General features: G+C 36.6%; 1 protein-coding gene across 7 annotated transcripts in view; it reads left to right on the forward strand.

Moving 5' to 3' along the window:
* The window catches only part of PPFIA2 (PTPRF interacting protein alpha 2), a 289,947-nt gene that overhangs the window by 214,866 nt on the left and 53,862 nt on the right, over positions 1–21,219 (forward strand). For all 7 annotated transcript variants that reach the window (XM_071766166.1, XM_071766115.1, XM_071766123.1 and 4 more), the window contains 3 exons: positions 8,213–8,434; positions 10,607–10,753; positions 12,675–12,809. In XM_071766166.1, coding sequence (XP_071622267.1) covers positions 8,213–8,434; positions 10,607–10,753; positions 12,675–12,809 — 504 coding nt within the window. The remainder of the gene's footprint in view (positions 1–8,212; positions 8,435–10,606; positions 10,754–12,674; positions 12,810–21,219) is intronic.

The following is a 21,219-nucleotide window of genomic DNA, read 5'->3' on the forward strand; positions in this document are numbered from 1 at the left end:
TAGAATATTAGAATATTGCCTATCAAAACCAGAATCAAAAAATAAACTTGTTTAAATCATCTGTGCTTTTTGATAATGTATTAAGTTAGATCCACAAAGAACAATAATAAACTTTTCCTGGAATGTTTTCCATTATGCTACAATTATGCTATATCCTGCCAAGTGATCCTCTGGATGTTACATACCAGAGAGCAAGGTGAAGTGGTGTGTCTGTGTGAAAGGAAAAATATGTAAAAACTGTTGTCAAAATAGCTCATAAAGAGATGACATAAACCTAAAAACCATAAAATGTCATTTTCCTATGTTATCATATAGATACTCTTCACTTCCACATTTGCAAGCAGAGTAAAAAGCATTTTGCTTAGCATTCTTTCAATAAGAAATATATATATATATAATTTAGGGTAAGTATGTGCTGCTTGAGGATGAAAGAGAAGAAAGGTGGAGAATATCTTCCTCTCCTGCTTCACAGTTGTTAAATTAAAATGCAGGCATAACACAACATTTGGGAGACAGCTGAAATGAGTAGAGCTGCTGCTTGGATCTCTAATTGTGCATTTTTGTCTAATGGTGTGTGATGATAAGCAGCATAAATCATACTTATAAAAAATAACACTCATCATTACATATTTATTTCAGGGTCAAGCCAATTTACAAGGGTTCTCTTGCACTGCAATCATTAATTTTACATGTTTTGTGGTTTATTTTACGTGTATATTTTTCTTTGAGTAAGCGATGTGATCGAGAAACCTACAGTAAACAAACACTGTTTACAAGCTACTTTCCCCTTCTTTACAAAATCTTACCCTTTCACATATCTGCAAAATTTTTGTTAAAACAGTCAACATCCTACTCACTTGTGCTTTTAGATACAACGCTGCTTAGCTGTAGGTAAAAATATCTGTCCTTTAACAAATCTTCACATTTAAATATTAATGAAAGAGGAATGAAACACAAAGTAACACATTACTGAAATCCTAAAATTTTAAATGTTATGTCCAGAAAAATTCTATTCTTACTAATCAAAACAATTTAAGTTGGCCTTGTTAAGCTAAATAAGGCCTATTTGGAAAACAAGAAAACTGGATTATTTTCTGAGATTTAGTTGTTCTGAAGTTTAATATGCATTCTGAAGCTGTAATAACTCCTTGTGTATTTAGGAAAAAGATGTCAGCATAGATTTCAGCTCCTTTGCTGATGGCTATACTCTTGGAGGAAAAAACATAAATATTTTATTGCATTTCATGGAACAATGGAAATGTTTTGTATTATTTCAATATTTCAAATAGGTGCTGAAAGAAGTTAGTAAATGCTTTTAAGCTGCTTCCTCTCAAGAAAATTGAAAGAACACTCCAATAACTTTTCTGGGCCATTCATTTAGTTTTAAAAAAAAATATGAAAATGAGACATTGTTGGAGAACTTAATGCCATGCAAATAATTAAAATGATATGAGCAAATTTGCATTAGTCTGTTTATCTACACTGATATGAGCAGAATTATGAAAAAGCTACTAATGATAATTAAGAGTTTTTTTAAAAGCCAGAATGTTTTAATAATGCCAAAATGAAAGTTTATACATTTTATAAAAAATCGTTTTATATGTATTTTTATGAGACAAAAAAATTGGTTCAAATTGAAATTGTCCAACTCTACCATAAACTGGTTTCTATAAAGTAATGGCTCAGTGCACAATACTGCTCATTTTAAGGGAAATCAAGCTAAGTAATCTTTAAAAAATATAAATCTTATCAATGGTGACAGGTTGTAATCATAAAGGGTGATTCATTATCAAATATAAATGAAATATCTCAAAAAAAATAACGGTAAAAGAGAAGTAATGAGAAGTATTATGTATGAATATTTATTACTTCACAAGAAAAAAGGGGAAAAAAGTAAAAAATCTAAGAAGAGAAGAGTGAATTGCTGTTAATTATGATTTCACAGAACTCTAAACTTTGCAAGACATGTGCCATAGGAAAGTATTAGGGATGGAGTTTATCCTGATTTAGCATGGAGTTTATCCTGATTTAAAACAATACTAAAGAAAGAAAAAAAAACCCAAACAAACCAACAAAAACATCAAGGAGCTGCTTGAGTCTGGATTTTTGTGCCTGGAACAGACTGCAGATTGCTCTGTAAGTTGCTTTCTCTGGTGGGTGGGTGCCAGGTAAGGTCACACATGTTTTTGTAGTGGGGACCTCAACTATATACATTAAATAGTATATACTTCTCTAGAACAATAAAGCTTCTAAGCTACATCACTCAGTGAGAGCCAAGAAAGGCAGAGTTTCCAGTGAATGAAGTGCCCAGGGGGAAATGTATTAGGAAGCAGGCAGAGAAAGTGCAAAGGTAGAACTAGGCAGTATTAGAGATAAGCTGGAACCAATGCAGAATGCATGGAGGGATGTTAAAAGAAAGAGGCTGAGCATGTGTGAAGCTCTGCAGTGGTGCAAGCTGTGAAGGAGTAGCTTGCCATTTTGCAGGGGTAGCTGGAGTGCACCTCTTCTCAATAAAATAAACAGGCAGCAGTGAGTGGCAACAGCTGAGCCCCTCTGGACTACTAATGGACAAGCAGGGCTGTTGACTACACCTGATGTACTTCTGAGGGAACCTGAGTGCAAGGTGTTAGTAAAAGATTACAAAAGTTCATGTATTCCTTCACATTATTGCACCAGCAATGCCGCAGGAGGTTATTTACCTTAAGCAAACCCAAAATTATTATCAAGGTTTGGGATAAGAAAGGTTCATAGCTCAGAAAGAAAGATCCATTATGGAAATGAAAGTGTGGCTGTGCATTTGATGTTAAAAAGATTAAAAGGGAAGTCCATAGATGCATTTGACCACAGCCCTCTAGGTGGAAGTACGTGATTTTTCATGAAGGTTCATCAATGTAGGTGGTTAATGGGACCATGTAGAAAAGGGCTGTTATCATCTGGTGGAATACTAAGCAGAAAAAACTTGCATTCAGGTGAGGTTCTACTATAAATCACAAAGGGGAAAGGGATTAAATGTTTTATGAGCAACAAGTAGAATTATTTGGAAGGTAGGACCTGCACTTGGTTTAATGTGATTTACAGAGGTAGGATCCTCACCTATGAAAAGAGGTCTCTGATAAATCCTCATAGTTCTTTTTTAAAAAACCACACAAGGTATGGGAAGACTGGGACGAACACACAAAGCACCTATGTAATATGGGAAGCAGCCTTGTAATGATCCTGCAGAAATGGAATATGGGATTAATGGGGCTGATAAAAATAACATGGATCAACAGTATAAAGGCAAATGTCATGATGGGAAAGCTAAACTGGAAAGAACTGGAAACTGCAGGAGGTGAAATATTCCCTGCCCTTCCTCAGCCCTGGTAAGGCTTCAGCTGAACTCCTGTATGGCGCTTTGTGTCCCACACTTGAAAAGACGTGGATTGTCTTGAGAAGAACTCAGAAGACTGCAATAGAAACAACCAGAAACCTAGAGAACAAAACCTGAAGAATTTTTAAAATGTAGGCTGAAAGCCTAGAGAAGACTAGTGAACACAGAATTGTTATCTTTAAATATTAAAAATGTAGCTTATGATGCAAAGGGAATCTCTTAAGGTATCTCAAAAGCTGGAAACTGTAAAGGATTTTTAGGAGAACTAGTTTACATTTGAGACAGGATACAGTGACAGAGGGTGGTGGGCTAGGTGGCCAGCTCTGTGATTCTGTATTACAGGGCAGCCAGAGCACCACTTATTTTAGTTCCTTTTTTAGTATTTCTGTACTACAGAATTTAGTCAAGTTTATTTGACCTGAGAAATATATATATTTCTGTTTCTCCCCTGATGACCTGGCCTTCATGGACAGTTTTTTTAAGTCAGAAGGAACATCTCTAGTGCTACCAAAGTTTAAAATTATCTTTTTTTCCTCTGGGATTTTGGACTGTGATTTTCCAGTTTGTCTGCCTAAAACTGTTTATAAGCTTTTAGACACTTCATTGCATTTCTTCTCTACTCTTCCTCATTTTGATTTTCTGCACATGTATTATTTGCAGGAATTGTCTTGTCTAAACATAACCTCGGTTACTACTACTTATCATGTTGTAGTTCCAAAATATTTCTGAAGTGCTTTGTACCATTGAAATTCTGTATATTTTTAATGAAGTACAGGAGAGCTTTCACATCTCAGCTGCCATATCAGCAGTTGACTTGCCAAAAAATCTGAGCAACTGACCAAATGCATCCATATTTTTATAGAGCACCAGCTGGTATCTGCCCTAGTAGAAGATGAAGGGAGATGTCTGATAAAATGAATTGAGTCAGTGATGTTTCTTTAGGTTGAGCCTGGTGAAAGAGAGGTATCTCAGAATCCTATAGATATAAGTGTTGGGGTCACAGACTTATGGCAGATAGAAAGATATGTCATATCTAGAGGCAGGTAACAGTATAATCAAGATTCCTAGAGCCTGCAGCAATGACATTCTGTTATTTAGAAACATCTCCATCTTACTTTTATAGCCTTTTCTAAATTTTGTGATTTTTCTGAAAACAGTTCCTTGCTGAAATTTAGCATATATCTGTTGTTTTCTACTTGATGTATGTTTTAGATCATTATTTCCCATCCCATTTTCATACTGGCAAAAAAAAAGAGAAAACTTAAACACCCTGATCTGGATGTAGTAAGGCTTGCATAAACTTGTGTCCTTTATTACCTACATTTACACTAGTTATGTTGGTAAAAAAATCTTCACATAATTAGCAAATAGAACTTACTGCAGACCTGTGGCAAGCCATTTAATGTTAAATCTTATGTTGCAGGTCAAGAAAAATATCTATGATCAAAAGAGTGTTTCTAATAAAAATTTTATTTTTTTTTAAAGATAACTGAATTCTAACATAATTCTAGTATAACACATAGTTTCAGAAATCTTTTGGGCTATGCTGTTTGCCAGAGTTGGCCATCCTGACTAACAGAGACTTGAATATTAGGAGGAGAGTCTGAGAGAATTTGTTCAGCATGAACTCTCAAAAACTTATTCATTATACTTATTCAGAAACATAGTGAGGACTTATGTCTTGGCACTAAAAATTTATGATGCAATGAATTTGATAGTATTCCTTTAGAGAAAAATTTACAGAGAGTCTCAGTAAAACGTAGATGTGAGGGACACATTTTTAAGGGTGGGAAAACAAAACAAAACACCAAGTGAACAAACAAGTGAATAAAACCACAAAACCAGAATAAACGTCCATAAACCCAGTGTTTACACCATAAAAATATCTCCTTTTGGGAATTCTAAAATACCAAATTTCCGATTTTTGAGCTTTCTTTCAATTATTGAAAGGTACCTTGTATTTAGACAGAGCTTAATTTAGTCCTCAGGTATGGAAATGGTTGCAATGGTACAAAGAAAAACTGAGAGGCATTAGTGAGGAGTTCTATGAAGTCAATGAAGACTATCTTCACTGCTGATTGTTCAGAGGTAACCCCATAGGACAGTCTTTTTATTTTTTTTCCTTATTACCACTCTCTGAGGTTAAATTGTAGCGTAAAATATGTAATTAATGTAATTAATTACATATGCAAGATATATAATTACTGGTTGATAATATTTAGACCAAATGTATCTGTAAATGTATTTAGACCAAATGTACCCTTGTAAAGTTAGGTTCTTCTGCCTATTTTGTCTGGCACAATTTTACAATGCATTTGCTAACTACTGTAGTCTGATGTCCCTATTCCTTTTTTTTTTTTTTTTTTTTTTTTTAAACTTAAGTGTATTTATCTTCCTTTACTCGGTTTGCCTTCAGTATGAGCTCTAAGGCTTTTAATTGACAGAGCAATGTGAAATGGATTAACAGAATCTGTTCTGGGTTAGTCTTTTTTTACACTTTATCCTGGTGTTCTTTTTACTATTGTTCTTGGTTTTCACTAGTAAACCAGTCTGTGGTTTTCATTTTATTATTTAAGAGAAAATAGGTTAGAGAAGAAAAGATCTTGGGGGAGGATTTATTGTTATATGTAACACTCCAATTTGCTGTCCTCCCTGCTGACACTCCTATATAAGCAGCAGATTGCCTTACTGCTGTGCTTTTTGGATCTTGAAAGAAAGAAAATCCAGTCCCAGGGACTTTTGTTTCCTTTTCATACTGTTCAGCAGTAGGGAACATGAACATTTATTTCCCTCCTCCATTTTCACAGACCATAAGTAATTCAAAGAATTTTTCCCCCCAGACATTTCTTGTTTAATCTATATTACCCTTTATGGCACTCAGTCCTACAGGATATTTTTGAACTTTGATTTCCTTCGTGGTGTGCTGCCTCTGTTGTAGATAATACTGTCACTGTCATCAGATTTACTTGATGATGACTTCATCTCCTTTCTCTTTGTCCTCCTAGTTCATCTTGCTGTATTTGGGCGAGTGTAAAAGCCTTCTTTATGAAGTACTTCTGAAACCTTTAGTGTAGGATGTGATTTCCCCGTTATTTATTTGGTATTTTGTGATATATCACAAGAAGGTCTCCCAAAACCTCACAGCAGGTCTTCCTGTTTCACTTTCCCTCATTCTTCCCAGTGATGAGGAAGGAAGTGCAGTACTGCAGATGGGGACAGATGGAGTTGCACATTTGCATTTATTTGCTCTGAACTAACCCAAGCACAAAAGTCTGAGGTTGTGTTAGGTCTTTCAGGCTGATGCCAATCAGACTTCTCATCTGTCTCAGTAACCTGTGGAATGCTTATTAATAGTTAGATCATCAAATAATAGCAAGGCATAAAACTGACAAATTGTCAGCTAAAATCCCTAGGTAAACTTTTAAAGTTTGCTTCAAAATTCTTAAAATACCAAATTTTAAGCTGAGTATTTATTTTTAATTGCATTTTTAAAGAAAACTTTTAATTTTAATCTCCATCTAAAATGTTGGTATTTTTGCTAAATTGAAAATTTGAAACATAATGAAGAATAATATAATTAACTTGTATAAAGACAGCAATTTTGGAACTGAGTTATTTGATATAGTGAACATTTAGAGTAAAATAATTTTATTCAGTGATCCACAGAGGGGAAGTTGATCCTCATCTGGGTCTGTTTTACGGCTGACTGGGGAAAGAATTTTGTTAAAACCATTAAGCAAAGTAATCGTTGACTTTTCTAGAAAATTTCTGTCTAAATACATTTTGACTATAATAATGCAGATGTGCTAGTGAAAGCAAGTTTGGTTTGCTCTTCTATATATGCATTGCTAAACACCCTGCCATCTGAAGGACAAGTGCTTTTTAAGACCAATATTCCTGTATTTTGCTGGTTTAAATGATCTTTACATTAAAATATTTTGTACCTGTACTCCAAGATATAGGTTTAACCAATAAAATTGCACCTAGTCAAGAAAGTTAGTGACAAATTGGACTACTTTGGTTTTATTTTTTCATGGTACAGTTCAAAGTCAAAATACTTCAGTTTTCCTTGTTGGTTTTGCCTATTTTAATTACATGAGGTAATTAAATTTGTATGAAACAATGGCTTAGCCCATACTAGAAAAAGCTTAGCATGCCTATTTATTAAAACAAGGCAATGCCAGCAAGTTCTGCTAGTGAACACACTTCTTTCCTAAAATCATTTATTTGCAATATTCCTAAGATCATATTACAAATGCAATGGGAGTCCCAGACTCTTGGTATTTTTTCTTTGTAACTATATTCATACCAGGCCTTTCCCCAGCACACCAATGACTTCAGCTGAACTTGTTTCTAGTGTAGAACTAACCAGTATATTTTCCCAACTCTAAATGCTTTCTGGTGTTTACTGGTGAGTTACTGGTGTTGCTTCCTGTGCGCAGCATGGCCTACTTTGCAAATGAAATGGACTTTGATTCAGTTTAAATGCTGTATAAGTTTAGCTAAGGTGTAGGAATGGAATTTGGCACTTTGGGGGACTATTTTTGCTATTCATACTTGAATAACCTTAATGTTAAACTAAAACTATCGTTGTATAGTATTGTTAAGACAAACATTTATGTGATGTGGCATCCTGGAACCTCTTATATTGAATGAACATTGATTGAATTATGTTGAATACTACATTTTGCATTTTTTTCCATAACTATGTCTGTCGTATCTACAGTGACTTCTCTTCTAGTTGATTTTGTGATTTAAAAAATAATTTTTGCTTTAGAAAGTCTTCTGATAGAGTCCACATTAAAATATAATTAATTAATAATGTCACTTTTCTGTTAACAGCGGCTATCCAATGGCTCCATTGACTCAAATGATGAGGCCAGTCAAGTTGTTGAACTTCAAGAATTACTGGAAAAGCAAAACTATGAAATGGCACAAATGAAGGAACGTTTGGCTGCACTGTCTTCTCGGGTGGGAGAGGTAGAGCAGGAAGCAGAGACTGCCAGAAAGGAACTCATTAAAACAGAAGAAATGAACAGTAAATATCAGAGAGACATTAGAGAGGTAAGGAGCTTGCAGACTTACCTCATATTTCTTGACTGCACTTCCTGTGATGATCAGTACAAACTGAGGCCAATGGATACGGGGAGCAAAAGTTAAGGACTGGTAAGAGCCCTTGTACACGAGAAACACAAAATTTAGATTAAGAAGTAGTACTGGAAATCTCTTTATAAAAACAGTTTCTTAAAAGCAAGTGTGCATATGTTGAATAGGAGGAAGGCCAATCCTTTTTGTGTTTAGCATGATTAAAGTGCATTTTGGCAAGTTTTCAGCTGTTTCAGCTTCTTAAGAAGAAGCTGGTTAAATAGAGATATTGGTCAGATACTCTACAGTATATTTTTTAAACTCCTGGGCTGTTTTATAAAAAGTCATTATTTATACCATCCATTATGATATTTACTCTTGTGTGGTAACTTCATTAGAACTGTTATGATATGGTTTTCCCTTCTCTCAAGAAATGCAAACATAATTCAGATTTCCTTTACTCTCATCCTCTCAAAGTTGTGGGGCTCCTTAGTACACTCCAGAGTATCTTATCTAATATGGAGCTCAATAAATTTGAATGGTTACCTTCCAGAACCTATTTTAGTACTTTGAAATTTGATTGGTTAACTTTCTGTTTCACTGCTTTCTAAAATGTAGGTATTTCGTATGGATTTATGTGTATCTATATATATGCACTTGTTTGTATGTATTTATTTAACCTGTTATTTCCAGTATTCTGGAAGAAATGTTTCTTCAGATCTGATGCCTGACAAAGCCTCAGAGTGTCTTCACATCTTGGTGGTCTGACTCTTTTTAAGTATTGTATCTGTTTTATTGGGTTACAAAAAATAGTTTGCACTGTGATGTTTCTTTCTCCACTGCTGCTCCATTATACCATCAGGGGTCTCTGACACTCCCCCAGTCATCTACCTTTGAAAAATGCTGCTATCTCATGGACACTTGATTGCCACTTGCTATTTCTCCCTTAAATGCCATATTAAACTGGCTACAAGCTTATTGGCTTTCAACCCTTTAATTCCTGAGCAAACTGAACACTAATTTCATTCACATATAGAGTAATTACCAAATGTCAACATAATATCTGCCCCAAAGGTATTTGTAAAGATGGGAATTATTTGCCATTATTTCATGCTCTACAAAAGTCTACCCAGTGCAGAAAATCAAATACTTGCAACAAGAAGGGTATTTTATTATTTTGTAATTTGGATAAAGTATTAGATCAAAATTAGATCAGATTTTTATGGTCTTTTTTCTGGCAATATGCAAAAGGATCACCTGGGTAAGGTTCATTTTAGGACTAGCAATTTGGATCAAATTTACATGCATTGTATCTTACTTGAAAAATAATTTCACTGCTTTTATAATGTAATAAAGCAAGCAGCAAGACATGCTCTTCAGTAAACCTTTTCACCTTGAAAGATTATCAATACGTAGGTCTTTTCAAGAGCCAGACACAAGTTTAAAATTAATAAAAAATTCTTCTTTCACTAAAATTAGTTGAAGATAAATAAACAATGTAATAGACAGACTAATGTATAAGCTAAATTACAGCTATTGACCTCAGTGAGGCCAGCTTGTAATACGTGAATAAAAACTGCTGGAGATTTTGAAGAAACACTTATCCATAGCATATATGGGTAACATACCCATATGTAATGGTTATGTTATGCATACTGTGGTCACCTCTTTTCCTGAAATTTCAGGAGATCATCTGCTGTCTTTTACATGTACTTCTGCTGAAATTTTTTGCAGGACTTAGGAATAAGACTAGAAATGTGCATATGTATTTTTCCTCAGAATGCTGCACTATGTTTCTACTATTCTATAATTGTATCTATTTTCTGATCAGGCCTCCTGTTGTTTAGAAACCAAACAAATAAACATGAGCTTTGGTTGCTGTATTTTTTGCGCTGAAAAATATAGAAAAATATACCAAAGGTGAGGGCTGTTTCTGTTGCTCTACTTAACAGCTACCACTTTAAACACCATAGTAAGAAGAAATCCCAAAGCATTTTTCTTTAAAAGAGAAAAACTACAGCTAAGCAATTTCATCCCTACCTACCGTTGGCATGAAAATTAAACCGGTATAAATATGAACTGGTATATCCATATATAAAATTACAAGGTGTTTTAATCACCTGGTTCTTGATGGGTTTTTTCTAACGTCAGGCGATGGCACAAAAGGAAGATATGGAAGAAAGAATAACTACCCTGGAGAAGCGCTACCTCAGTGCACAGAGGGAATCCACCTCCATCCATGACATGAACGATAAGCTGGAAAATGAACTGGCAAATAAGGAGGCCATCCTACGTCAGGTGCAGTATCTGCATTAGTCAGTTGGTTTCTGTATGCACTGTGAAAATGAATGCAAAAAGTGGGCAGATTTACAGTAGAAGGGTTTGATTGAGTTAATCCGTTCGTTTTTAATCAGCAGATCAGTTAATCTAAAAAGCCCTAAGTTGATCAGCATCTCTGTGCTTCGTGACAGCCACTACAACCATGAATAGCAAATGAATGTGTACATTTAATATTGCAAAATATCTGTGTATTTTGATAGTGTCTTAAATGTACATAGTCATATCCTCTAAGTAAAGGACTATACTAACTTCTTATGTAAAAAAAAATCTTTATTTAAAAAAAAAAACACAAAACTAAAAAAGCACAAAAAACCCAAACAAAACCAAAAAAATAGTATAGGCAAAAGGAATTCCCTTCTGCACAAAAAAAATCAAAATGTATATACAATCTTATATACAAAGTTCTCATATTAGCAGCGTTTTAATAAAATTTTACAAATCTAAACTATCCACGATTATGTTTTAGAAAAGGGTATAACATGACTGTGCAGTTTTCTCTCATGGTAATGTGTTTCCATAGTAGTGATTCCCAAACCTAAAATGTAAAATGGAAAGGAAAAAAGTCATTTGCAGATTGACGAATACAATGTGAACTGAAAGCTAACATGAAATGAATAAAAATCAAACCATAAAAGATGTGATTCCACCTCTGTTTCAGACACCTATTGTGTCTTCAAACAATGCTATATGAGTAAAAAGCCTGCATGATCTGACAATCTCTGCTTCTATGGTTGTATGCAGATACATTTATACACACATGCACACATTCTTCTGTATGTGTCTTTACATACACATATGACTGTGTCTTCAGAGAAAATAAAGCATCAGAACTCAAACTCTACAGCTTCTGCCAGCTTCCTTTGATTATTTTAGGAGATGTCTTCAATCGTTAGGAAAAAACCCACAACACCCAGCAACAGAAAAGTAAGGTACCTGCATCTGTCCTTAGAGTTTTTATTGCTGCTGATGTAAGTTATGCTGTGTTGCAGAGGTCTTCCTACTCACATCAGTGATCAATAGAAATAGGCTTGGAATATATGCAAGCAGGCTTAAAGTGGATTTGCAGCATTGTAAAATGAAAAGCCTGCCTTTTTATGCTTTTGAAGGCTTAAAAAAGAATCTTAAAGCACACTGCTTTTTCATTGTCTTCTATTATCTGGAAGGAACAGAAAAGCAGGAAACACTTACCAAGCCATTAAAAAAATCTTATCTTGTGGTGCATCTCAGTAGGCCAGAAAATAATGCAGTTACCAGAAATCTTCCTGTTTCTGTTCAATGGTTATCACAGATTAATCAATTCCCGTTGTACAAAAAAAGACTTAATTGTACTTTCATCATGAACAATATCACTGCAGCCTTCAGCAACTAGAAACCCATATATGATCCTGAATGAAACTTTGGTTTTCACATTACTTAATATTTGATTGGCATTTGTTCAGCAAATTGCATTTGGCAATTTATTCCCAGCAATTTGTTGCTGGGAATTCTATCCTTTTGGAATTGTCCTTCTGTCCCATTTTAGCTCATGCATAAACTTGTCTGTGAGATAGACCCAATGTTTCCATTTAGAAAATTCTCATTTTATTAGTACAATTGTTTTCTTCAGAGAAACAATACCTCCATCAGAGGAGCTTTTTGCTCATCTTCATTGCTACCATGTTACAGCCTTATAAGATCCTTGAATCTCAAATCACTGATCATTGAGACCGAGAGCCTGCAAGGTTCCATGCTTGAGTGACTACCTTTCCAATAACAGGTTATGGGAGTATCTGTGCTTATGTAGTGAGTTTTGATTGCTTCCCTGATACCCAAGAGACTGAAGAAAAATCTTCCTTCTGATTTCATTTTTTACACCCCTTTATCTCTCTTTGGCCTTCAGCTGGAAGACAAAAACAGACAGCTACAAGAGCGTCTGGAGCTGGCTGAGCAGAAGCTGCAGCAAACCATGAGGAAGGCTGAAACCTTACCCGAAGTGGAGGCTGAACTGGCTCAAAGAATCGCAGCTCTGACTAAGGTACTGCCCTGAGAAATAGGTTCACTTCAGAAACCTCATCATTTAATGTTGATTGGTATCCTGATTCCTCACCCGAAGGACAAAACGAAAGTGGTATCAAGCTGATGTGAAAGAAGAAAAACATTTACAGATTAGCGCGTGCCGAAAGTTTAACCAGAAACGGTTTCAATGCTGTGTTTGCAATTCTTAGCATTTTGGTAACAGGAAAAGTAGCTATCTGTAAATTAGCCTAGACTGTATTTTCAACGAAGTCACATGTTTCTGGAACATGTGAGCATTACTTATCCTAGGAGGATAAGAAGCTCCCACACTCCTGTGTGAGGGTTTCTAATTTAAGTGGAGAAGAGTGGGGAGAACTCTCGTTCCTACACTTGAATCTTCTGGATGTTTTCATACATGTGTATGAAATGACAATTATTTTCGTTTCAGTAAGTGGCATAAAATCAAATCACAGTGGCAGCTGGTATCATTTCTAGTACACAAATGAAGACAACTCGCAGTACATACTTCAAGATTTGTTTTGAATGACTCTTTGTATCATGTATCTGCAAACCTAAATCGGAAACATTGAGAGGGTTTCAAACTGCAAAACTGAGGGTTTTTCTGAAAAAAACAAGAAACAAACAAAAAAATTACAAGGCAACTTCCTTACAGAAAAATAAGAAGGTAAAATTAAAATTCCAGTAGTCTCATTTTCATATTTCCCTTCTAATAGTTTCAGGTGTGCATGTAGTTAATACTCAGGTATAATCAGCTTCATAAAAACCTATAAAGATAATATGTTTAATCCTTAAAATCAGACAAAGAAAGAAAAAATACATTTAAGAGATTGTACTACATATTGTTATGATTTACCTAAGCTTATCTTTCTCTATTGCCAAGGAATCCTAGCTATTTTTGTGCCTAGCAATTTTTAGATTTGATGGATTTTTTTTTAATTCTCGTGTTTTTCACTATATATATAAGCTTTAATTGTGGAGCAGCTCAGTAGTAAAGTCTGATTTCAAAGTAATGTTAAATTTAGAGAGAGAGAGAGAGGGGGGTAGGGAGAGATGGAGGGAGAGAGAGAGGGACGGAGGGAGGGAGGGAGGGGGGAGAGGAAAGAAGGAAGGAAGGAAGGAAGGAAGGAAGGAAGGAAGGAAGGAAGGAAGGAAGGAAGGAAGGAAGGAAGGAAGGAAGGAAGGAAGGAAGGAAGGAAGGAAGGAAGGAAGGAAGGAAGGAAGGAAGGAAGGAAGGAAGGAAGGAAGGAAGGAAGGAAGGAAGGAAGGAAGGAAGGAAGGAAGGAAGGAAGGAAGGAAGGAAGGAAGGAAGGAAGGAAGGAAGGAAGGAAGGAAGGAAGGAAGGAAGGAAGGAAGGAAGGAAGGAAGGAAGGAAGGAAGGAAGGAAGGAAGGAAGGAAGGAAGGAAGGAAGATTACCTACTTTGTGGAGATTCGGGTTGGGTTTTTTAATTTTATTAAGTAAATATCGTTATTCAGTATTCAATACTTTGTGCTGTCAGCTTTATGTTTATGTGAATGGGTTGGAATCTGAATGGGAGATTGAAAGTGGTGGGGAAAAAGAAGCAGCAGCAAAAAAAGAACTCCATGAAATATCAAACAAATATAATTGCATTTTATTAAAAACTCGGGTCCACATAAGAGCAACCCCAAGGCGTTTTAACATTTTGTTTTTCAGTTGTTTATGATTCTACAAATAATCACATTTCCTAATGCCCTCAGTAGATCAAAAGTACTGTTTTCTATTTTAAGAGGATTTTTCCTGAATAATTTCTCCAGCAATTAGGCACCAGTAAGTATTTTGCAGTCTCAAGCATGTCTTTTCTTGCAACTGCATTTTTCCTTGGATATATATTATTGACAAAATTGCAAGAAGGAATCCCATTTCAACCATGCAGAGCACTCAGGCACTTCCATGAGATGCTGTTGTTATTGTGACCTTAAAGCTGCAGTATACATCTCTGTTTGTCTTCTTACATCATTTCATGGGATGAAGTTAGATAGCTATGAACAGAGATGACACTCCATTTCACTTTGATTTATGTTATCAAAGTTTTTGCCAAGCAGGAAGCACTAAGAATTATATTATACTGTAATGCTGATTCTGTTAATTTCTCTGTGATTACATGAAACACTGTACAGCGTAATGAAACACTGTACTTTTATCTTATTTAAAGTTGTGTCTTCTTGGATTACATGGGATGAAGAAGAATGCCAGAATTTGGCCAGTAGGCCTAATACCTAAAAGTAAGCCAACAGGCCAAACAGGCCTGTTTATAGATCTTGTATATGTACAAAACAAACTGTAGACCTTATTACATTGCTGGTTTGACATCTCTGAAGCCTCAAGTCTTTTCATGGGTCACACAAATGTAGTTCTGAACCAAAGATGATGATGTAGTCACTGCAGCTTACTTAAGTAGTTTTAAATTAGCTACCTGGTATACTGTTACTCCTCTAGCTATTAAAAGCTGGAAGACCTACCTAAGAAGATGAATAATGTCTAATTATTTTTGCCCTTGTTGAGCTTTTTGCCAGCACACACATTGTCAGCAAGGCTCTAATTAGCTGGATTCAGACTACCTGAAGTCTGTCTACCTGAGCTATGATCACTGCATGTCCATGTGTACTGAATAAAAGATGAGCCACCTGAATCAGCTAGATTTTCTGCACTGCAAAAAAGTCAAAACTGATTCTCCTTTCTTTTATATTACCTCAATGAAAGTGGCTTCTCTGAGATTAATGGGGTTACAATCATATGAAAGAGGTGAGTTAAACCTATATATTTTATATGTTTTTTAAGGAAAAGTAGTATGGGATAACTGGAAACCATGACTGCTTCTCTGTGGGTAAAATATAGGACCTGTAATTTACAAGAAGAGATAAAACGTAACAAACATGTTCTGGACTTGAATGTGATGCTCCACCACTCCCCACACCCACGTTTAAAATATGCATGTTACAATTCTGTATTCAATTTATTATACACTTCCTCATAGTAAAACAGGGTTGGGATTCTGCAAAGAATGTAGAATGAGATCTTTCTATGGTGTCAGTTTTTAAAATGAGTTGTTTTTCTTTTTTTATATATATGGGCTAGTGAATGTCTTTTGCTACTTTTCCATGCCCAAAACTAGTTCATAAGGACTGAGCTTCCAAAAGTCTGGACTATACAGTGAACTCAGATAAGTACTCATAAATTTCCCTGATTCATTTGAACTTTTCTTTGGCTTTGTTTTCACTGTGTTCTTCCCATTGGATGAGCAACTGGAGGGTTAGTCAGCCTGTGACAGACTAACCTGGAACAGCATGATCCCATGTGCTGTGCTGTCCTGCCTGGCCATTGCACCAGTACCCGTCTGGTCATGACAAGTAGCACAGTTCCCAGCATGTATCCCAAGATTTGGACTGCCATAACTCATTGAGCCACCTTGTTCTCACTCTCACAGTATCGGTCTGTTTGCCTGCCCCAAAGAAGAGGCACTTGGTAGTAGAAAGAGCTTCTCTCCAATGTTAACTAACCCTCAGAAGGGTTTTTTTTTTTTTCCTCAGGCATTGGAGCATCTAGAATCTTCAGATGGTTAGTCTGTAAAACATAGTTTCTCCTTGCATGTATTTAAGGAGGACTCCAGTGGGGCTAACCACTATCCACCTACTTTCATTCACTCACACACACTATTAGCCACTGTCCCCCCAGATGCCTGTGCAACAGAGGTACCATGTCACTTTCTCTGATCACAAGACAGCATTTTATTCCATCATCCCTCTTTGCAGGTCACCAAGCACCAACAGTGCTTTTTAACTGCATTGAGATGGAGAAAAGGAAACCATAATTATAACAAACCACATTTAGCATAGTAACACATTCAGTTTATTTTAAATGTGATAAAAAATGACTTGAAAATTGTAGGCAAGTGGGACACAATGCTTATTTTGTGACAATGTGAAGAACTGGTTTGCATTAGGTAGGGAAGAAGTTGCAAGAAAATGAAAAGAAGTCTGCTCTGGAAAGGTTGATAAGGATGGAAACTTTCCTGCAAATCTCTCTGAGAAGAAAGGAGAGAGAGAAAAAATGATGTGTTAGATGAAGAATGCAGTTGATAAATTTTCTGGGAAAAAGAATCAAAACAATACAGTCTTCTTTGGGGAGGGAAGCCTAAGAAAACTCCACATTTGCCACACATTACTGTCTTCTCAGACCATCCCTCTTCTTGTACTTCCCTTTCCACAGAAGAATTTTGTCCTGATAGGAGGAAGAAGCAAGTTTAACAGAGCTAAATGGAAGGAGTGGTTTATTAAACCTACAAGATGTAGAAGGTGGTGGGAAAATGAAGGACTGGCATGAATGTGTAGATGTCTAGTGACTGAAAAGTTGGTTTTATAGAAAAAAGGGGTGACTTAAGCCACCATATTTTGTCACATTTCAATGAGGTAGAAGTAAGCATGTGAACAAGAAGCTGGTAACTTTCTAAGCTGTTGTGACTCAGTCACCATGATCATCTGCTTTCACCTGCTATTGCATAACTTGGTTCAATAATGTATTCTTTCTTCTGGAATAACTCATTTAAAGAATCACCAAAGGACTGTGTGCTATAAGAAGCCAGTAGAAAATCTGGAGACAGCAGGCATTGGAAAGCTGAGGTCTCAAAACTGTGGAAATCAGCTTGTTCAATTGGAAGAGTTTAGATTTGTTACTGCAGCCCAGCATGAGGAAGAAAAATAATAGCACCTGTGCTGTACAGGTGCTTTCTGCATCTGAAATTGGATTTTTTTTTTTTTCAACTAAGATGCAAAGGCCTAGAAAATGTGCAGTGCCAAGAGTAACAGATGATGTGAAAGCAACTTTTTTTTTTTTTTTTTTTTTTTGTGGCCGCATTAACAGCAGGATTTTAACAGGGTTAGAGAGCAATAATACAAGCTGTTTTGGAATTCTCTCAAAGCAAAATTTTCCTCTGTGTTACTGGCTTATACTGGTTATTTCTCTGCTGTTTCTTATCATATAGATTGCAAAGTGAGCATTAAGACTCATACTAGTATCTCACAGGGGTCAGACATATTTTTTTGTCCATATATTTTTAATACAGTCTAAGATACACATTTAGCAAATCTGTTTATAACTGTATGTGCTGGCTAAATGCTTTAAAAGCTAGTTGCTGAATACCCCACCATGTGTCTGGCTAATCCTCCTGTATAGAGTAATATTGAACAGGCATGCAAGTGATATATTAAAATGAAGAATATAGGGTAAGATCTGCCAAGCCATTAGCCAAGCAAGTTCCACTTTAGAAAGTTTTTAACTGAGTTAACTCTTGGCAAAACAATTTGTAAGAAATCCAACTTCTGTTTTTGAACATTAAATCATAGAATCATAGAATTGGCTGAGTTGGAAGGGGCCTCAGAGATCAAGTCCAACCCTTGATCCACTACCGCTGCAGTTACCAGACCATGGCACTGAGTGCCACATCCAGGCTCTTTTTAAACATCTCCAGGGACGGAGAATCCACCACTTCTCGGGGCAGCCCATTCCAATGTCTGATCACACTCTTGGTAAAGAAATTCTTTCTAATGTCCAACCTAAACCTCCCCCAGCACAACTTGAGACCGTGCCCTCTTGTCTTGCTGAGAGTTGCCTGGGAAAAGAGACCAACCCCCCCTGGCTACAACCTCCTTTCAGGGAGTTGTAGAGAGCGATGAGGTCTCCCCTGAGCCTCCTCTTCTCCAGGCTGAACACCCCCAGCTCCCTCAGCCTCTCCTCATAGGGTCTGTGCTCGAGTCCCTTCACCAGCCGGGTTGCCCTCCTTTGGACCTGCTCCAGGACCTTGATATCCTTCCTGAGCTGAGGGGCCCAGAACTGGACACAGTACTCAAGGTGTGGCCTCACCAGGGCTGAGTACAGGGGCAGAGTCACTTTCTTGGACCTGCTGGCCAGGCTGTTCCTGATTAGAGCCCATGGTAGTCCTTTCTTTCTCACTTTTGTCAGAAATTCTGCTATGGCAATGGGACTATCACTGGTGTCTCAGCCTCTGCCTCATACCTCAACCCATAGGGCATAGACTGAAACATCCAAGGCTTTTATGGCAGGTTCCCAAGTCTCCCAAAGAGCCTGTTCTGGTGGGAATGTCTGGGACTGACTAACACACATGGACAGCAAAAATGTGTGGCCACCACAGGCGTGTCAACCCTAATGGTGTGGCCCTGGGAAGTCTGTGCAGGAGGCATTTGCAAGTCCATTAGGGAGCATGTGAATTGATGGGTCTTTTTCTCTAGAAAGGTCTCTCTCAGACCTAGGTTGGGGCCTTCATCAACATACAGGGCAATGAGATGTGTTGAAATCCTCAGTCTGTGAGTGCATTCCAGCTAAGCACACCAGGGGATGGAGGGGCTCCTCTTTCCCACTGCAGCTTTTTGTCTTGGGGTGGATTTCTGCAAGTGAGAGACAAAGGGAGCATGTACATGTCTTTCTGTCTCCCTAGCCCTTCCAGAGGACAACCTTTTGAGCCATGCCCCTGGTGCAGGGGCTGCTCATACATCTGGCATGTAAGAACAAGTGGTTAAATGGTAGGGGGGACTGGGAGTAGGTGAACTTCAAAGGTCTCTTTCAAGCCAAATCTTTCTGTGCTTCTGTGATAAAATCCTTTAATAGCATTAGAGCTGAAGGTAGGTGCTAGGGCTGCACACCTGTGCTTGCCCTTTGCAAGACGAGCAGTTGAGCCTAATTGCTTAATGTTTCAGTTATAAAATAATTTGGTTCTTTTAGAGTAACAATAATAGAATAGCACTTTATGAACAAAGGAAATGAACATAAAATATTAAAATACATCTTAAGTGTATAGAGTAATGACATTTATTTTGATTCTAAAGAATAGAGAGTTTTCATTAATTTTAGTCTCTTTATCCTACCAATGAGAGGTAAAGGGAGATGACTGTGAAAATCAGCTCCATTTTCTTCTATGCTGGAAATCTAAGCACAGATACTCTGAGCCACATTCAGGAAGATTTTTTTAATGAGTATGCGCCTATCAACATTTTAATATTCTTAGTGAAATAACTAAAATTAGCATACCAAAAAGATTTATATTTACCTTAAACATATATCTTACTTAATTATCAAAACCAGAGGAAGTTATGGCATATCAGAATTAGATAGCTATAAGAATCTTAAAAGAATATCATGTTCTTTCAAGAAAAAATTCTATACAACAGTTCAGATAACATACATAAATAAATATACAGACCTACATAAATCAGACAATTATTTAATTCCTTCTCTTTTTCCAAATAATAGTTAGGCCTAATACCACACTTATTTTATGCATGAAAAAGATTTTTTTCCTGCCAAGGAATAAGATACACCATTGTTTGGACTGGAAATCTGTTTTGTTAATTTGAAAAAGAATGTAAATTATATAGCTAGCTAGCCTGTCTTCTCTAGGACAGGTTATGTCAGACAGCACCACATATAGAAGATCTAAATGAGATGCCCTTTGAACATGGAAGCATTAGTTTTGTTTTCTTTATTTCTTTATATTTGCATTAGTCTGAAGTGTATCATAGAATAGCTAGGGTTGGAGGGACCTTAAAGATCATCTACTTCCAATCCCTCTGCATGGTCAGGGCAGGGACACTTTCCACTCAACCAGGTTGCTCAAGGCCCCATCCAGCCTGGCCTTGAACACTTCCAGGGAGGGGGAAGCCGCAATTGCCTTGGGCAACCTGTGCCAACATCTCACCACCCTCACAAAGATAGTTTTTTCCTCAACTCTAACCTAAATCTTCCCTTTTCAAGTTTGAAACCCTTGTCCTCTCACTACACATACATGTAAAAAGCCCTACCCCAGCTTTCTTGTAGGCAAAAATAAATAGAAGCAATGAAAATGAAGTAACTTGCTTTTAGAGTTTGCAGTCCTCTAAGTTCTTTAGTTTTGTAGGATGGTACATCCAGTGGGTTCTTCATGTCCTTCAATGAAAATGGTTTCAAAAGAGGTAAAATTACTTAAGCATTCTCCATCATCAGCTCAGAGCTTTGGTGATTTCCAGTCATCTCCTGACCTCTGGAGACACTAAGAAAAGGTCTTGAACCAATAGTGCAATCAAGACTCATACAAGGGGAAAAGTCTGTCTTCTACAGAGAAGGATAAATCTAATCTTGACCCCTTAGTGGAGGAGTTAACATGATTTTTTTCTGCAGTTACAGGAACTTTTCAACCCTATTTTTTCATTTATGCAGTTGGGAGACGAAGCAGGGCATTGGAATTTGTGTGCTAAAGCAAATTACAATGTAAAGCTAAAAGATAAGACAAAGAAACTCATAAAGGAACCATCATTGGTCCAAATCATAATAGACAAACAAGATAGTTTCACATTGTGAATAAATTCAAATATATCACAATATGCCTTCTTTATGATCAGAAAT

This window comes from Heliangelus exortis, chromosome 1, assembly GCF_036169615.1.
Source record: "Heliangelus exortis chromosome 1, bHelExo1.hap1, whole genome shotgun sequence".
NCBI classification, from domain to species: Eukaryota; Metazoa; Chordata; class Aves; order Apodiformes; family Trochilidae; genus Heliangelus; species Heliangelus exortis.